General features: G+C 34.8%; 1 protein-coding gene across 1 annotated transcript; it reads right to left on the bottom strand.

Annotated features, from left to right (window-relative positions):
* Positions 1 to 469: 469 nt before the first annotated feature.
* Positions 470 to 3,324, bottom strand: LOC134722506 (uncharacterized). The gene is made up of 2 exons (XM_063586127.1): positions 2,919 to 3,324; positions 470 to 2,366 (listed from the first exon to the last, which is right to left on the bottom strand). The coding sequence occupies exons 1-2, from the start codon at positions 3,294 to 3,296 to the stop codon at positions 753 to 755; spliced, it is 1,992 nt and encodes a 663-aa protein (XP_063442197.1). The 5' UTR covers positions 3,297 to 3,324; the 3' UTR covers positions 470 to 752.
* Positions 3,325 to 3,677: the final 353 nt, after the last annotated feature.

Genomic DNA, 3,677 nt, shown 5'->3' with positions numbered 1-3,677 from the left:
GCGGTACTCGTCCGTTGGAAGTACGTACGACATCCGTTCTGACCGGTACGTTTCAGTTTCTCGTACGTTGCATATCCGGTGTGTGTCCGTTATGCATTCGTTACACGTCCGTTTTATTTGGTCAGTATATCAACGGACTCTCAACGGATAACAATTTTGTCAACGGATAACTTTTTTTTTCATCCGTTAGGCGTCCGTTCGAGCTATCCGGTAAGGTGTGACCAAGGTTTTTATAAACAGGAAAAATTATGCATCTTTTCATTATAAGCTGTTGCCCTTATATAGGGGAGTTTGATATATGAGCAGGCTCATTCGCAGTTCTTTCATTAAGACTGCAATCTAGTTACACAAATTCTAAAACTACGTATAAGATATGTTGTACATACTTTAAATACGGCAAACAGTTAATGTACATAAAATATAAAAAGATATTTTACATCAACAACAGTATAAATAAATAGATCCAGTTTGTATGACTGCCATTAAAACCATTATCCAGCGGAGACAAATGAACGATTGATTTATTACTTATTTCATCATTGATCAGGAAGAGCAAAGGAATGATGATGTTAGCAATCATATTGCACTGTAGTAACTCTTCAAGAAATAACTACAGTCTGCTACAGTGAACTTATGTTAATAGCAAACGCCGTTCAAAAATCGTTTCCGTTCGGGAAATATTTTCCTTTTCTCCACCAATTAGTGAAGAGTAGTCTATGGATTTGGAGCTGGAACTGCCATGAAGTTTGTTGTTATAGTGCACTGCCGCTTAGTCCGGTTGACGCTGTATGTTTATTCGTTCTTGTACTACTGTATCCACTAAACGACATCCTAGTTTTATTATACAGACTTAACACACGTTTGTTACACACATACGAGATAAATATGAACACACCCTGTAAAGCGTTCAAAAGGGAAACAATCGTCGAAAAGGCTGAAACTGGTATGAAGGAATCAATAACTTGAAAAATCCAAGTAATTCCAGTTATAGAAAATAATTTGACATACACAGTAAATTGAATTTGATTTAGATTCATCTGAGAATCGTTTTTCAATTTTGGTCTTTTTGCTATCTTGTAAGTTGTCGCAATGAAGAAGAAAATATTTGTACAGCAAACGAGACTTATGGGAACTGCAAATGTAACAACGTATGCGATTGGTTGGTTCAGAAAACATATTCGACCTCCGTATCCAATTGACATAGCGCTTGATAAACTTCTTGTTATAATCATATTCAATGATACAATTATAGCCGGGGTACCATACGCATATATAATGTAAATAACTAGTCTAGATGTTTCGGATATACGGATACCAGTTTTGCTTGTAAAAACACGATACATATGGAAAGAACACACACTGAGACAACCGAAGGTTACCAACCAAAAGTAATGTATCAAAACACCGATCACTTTACATCCAATGGAGGATTTTGTACCAAATTCTACAAACTGAAATAATAATTGCGCACAAAATATTGAAAACACTAAACACATATTGTTTTTACCTGGAAGTGTTCTCAAACTTGGAAAAATGCAATAAGTTAAAAATGTTAAAAGTAAACATAGAAGCGATATACAGGTGAAAACCATTGCTACTATACTCCATACATCACCAAAATTTGATGTATTCCTAATTGTATTCAAAGTCTGCAGACGATCTATGCATATTCTAGCTTGTCTAGGTGATACCAGAATGTACTCGTCTGGTTCAAGTACAGCTGTACTCGAAAGTACAGTTAATTGTAAGTTCTTCAAGTTGATTTTAAATTCTGTAAAGTTTAACTCGATTTGTTCACAAATCAAAAGTCGAGTCACGTGTGAATGAACGTATAGACTTCCTCGTAATGACTCGGATATTTCTTTAGTATAGCATTTATCAGTAAATTGAAATCTTGAAACAAGAGTTGGTAAATTAAAGGCGTTTTCATTGCGATGAATTAAAAATGTCTGCTGAAATTCATCGTATGTAATATTAAAGGTTGTTCCTAGCAATGAAAGAAGTGATTCCTCTGTCCTTGAACGGTTGACAGAATCACGAATAAAAAACCTGTGATAGGTTGAAATCAAAACCTCAATCCCTTTGTTTAATTTGTTAGGTTTACTATCCGGACAGTATAGGTTGGAATATATGATAGACGTTTCAAAGTCAATATACCATAACCGCAAGCGAGTCGTTAGAAAATCCTTGAACGATTGACCGACTGTCTCTAAGAAGGGTTTCGTATCATTCACATCCGAAACTAAACTAGTTTTTAATCCTGCATATAAAATGTATCCAAGGTCTGCTGTTGTTTGGAATAGAGGGGTACATCTTGTGCCCACATGCATTCTACCAGGATAACATAGTATATCATGACACTCATTCTGAAATTATCAAGTAATGGCTAATAAGACACGAACATTGAATTTTCATATTCATCATTTTCACCATTTCAAAATGAATATTCTGAGATGAAAAAACCCACCCTGTCAAAAAAAGAATAAAAATAAAATAAATTGCCCAACAAAATAAATAAATGTGATGAAAGGTGAAAAATAAGCGAGACTCTCAAAAGCTGACAATATTATATAATCCATCAGTAAAATGTCCCTGTCCCCTTCGCTCCATCCCTCACCCAATCAAATACTGACCCCTTTATGTGTATAGTGATATTAACTGGTGTGCCTGTCCCAAGTTTTATCTTTGTAGTTCTTTTTCAGGAATTTGGTGTATTTTAGTGACCTTTTGATAGTCATTGTTGAAGTTGTTCTGAACGTCTTAGTCTAGTATTCTAACCTTCGATGTAGTTGTAGTTTCAATATGTAAAAGTTGCAAAAATGGCATTGTTCTTCCCACCGAATTCGAATGAGATATCGTCCTTTATTATTAGAACATGCAAGTTAAGTTGTGCTAAATGAGAATACAGCGTTACTTACAAGAAATAAAACCTGACTAGCATTACAGCTAGGTGTCTGTCTTTTATGTTCTGATGATTGCTTGAAGTTCGAAAATTCAAATATAACTCTAAATGTCGGTGGCGGCTTAAAATCTTTAATGCTTTCAAAGACTTGGCTCTTGGATGATTGAGTTTCATATATATATATTCGTTCTTTATTACATATTTCGCAAAACTTGTTTTTGTATGGTGCAAGGTATTCAATGCTTGGCATACTCAAACAATTCTCCTCTGTATCTTTGTCATACTTTTCCCAAAGGCCTGTCGTGTTACATTCAGAATATTCTACTTTATGACTTTGTTCCGGGTTACACATTGCGCAAAAGACATTTTTTGATTTGTACAAATTTCTAGGCATATTTACATTCTCACAAGCAAACTTAATATCCTGGTCGTCATGCACCCAGTTCCCGGAAACATTGCATTTTTTGTCTTCTAATTCTTCGCAGTTTACATTGGTACTATATTCAGTTGGTTTGTACTTTACAGAACATCCGTTTTCTTGTAAAAACCGGAAATAGTCTTCAAACGACAAAAAGAAAAATGGCGGCAAATATATATTACAGCGAATATGTAGATCCCACATGGACACAGATTTCGAAATTAGTACATCAGAGCGGGTAAGTCCGTCACTACACAAAGCACAGTATATGTTTTTAAAGTGTGTATAACTTTTATCATTTTGAATTTCTACTGGTAGAAAAGTAAACAATTTAGTAACGTCACTCATACTACATAA

Source organism: Mytilus trossulus, chromosome 6 (assembly GCF_036588685.1).
Source record: "Mytilus trossulus isolate FHL-02 chromosome 6, PNRI_Mtr1.1.1.hap1, whole genome shotgun sequence".
NCBI lineage: Eukaryota > Metazoa > Mollusca > Bivalvia > Mytilida > Mytilidae > Mytilus > Mytilus trossulus.
Note: the sequence above shows the minus strand (reverse complement) of the source record. Positions and strands in the feature narration are given on the sequence as shown.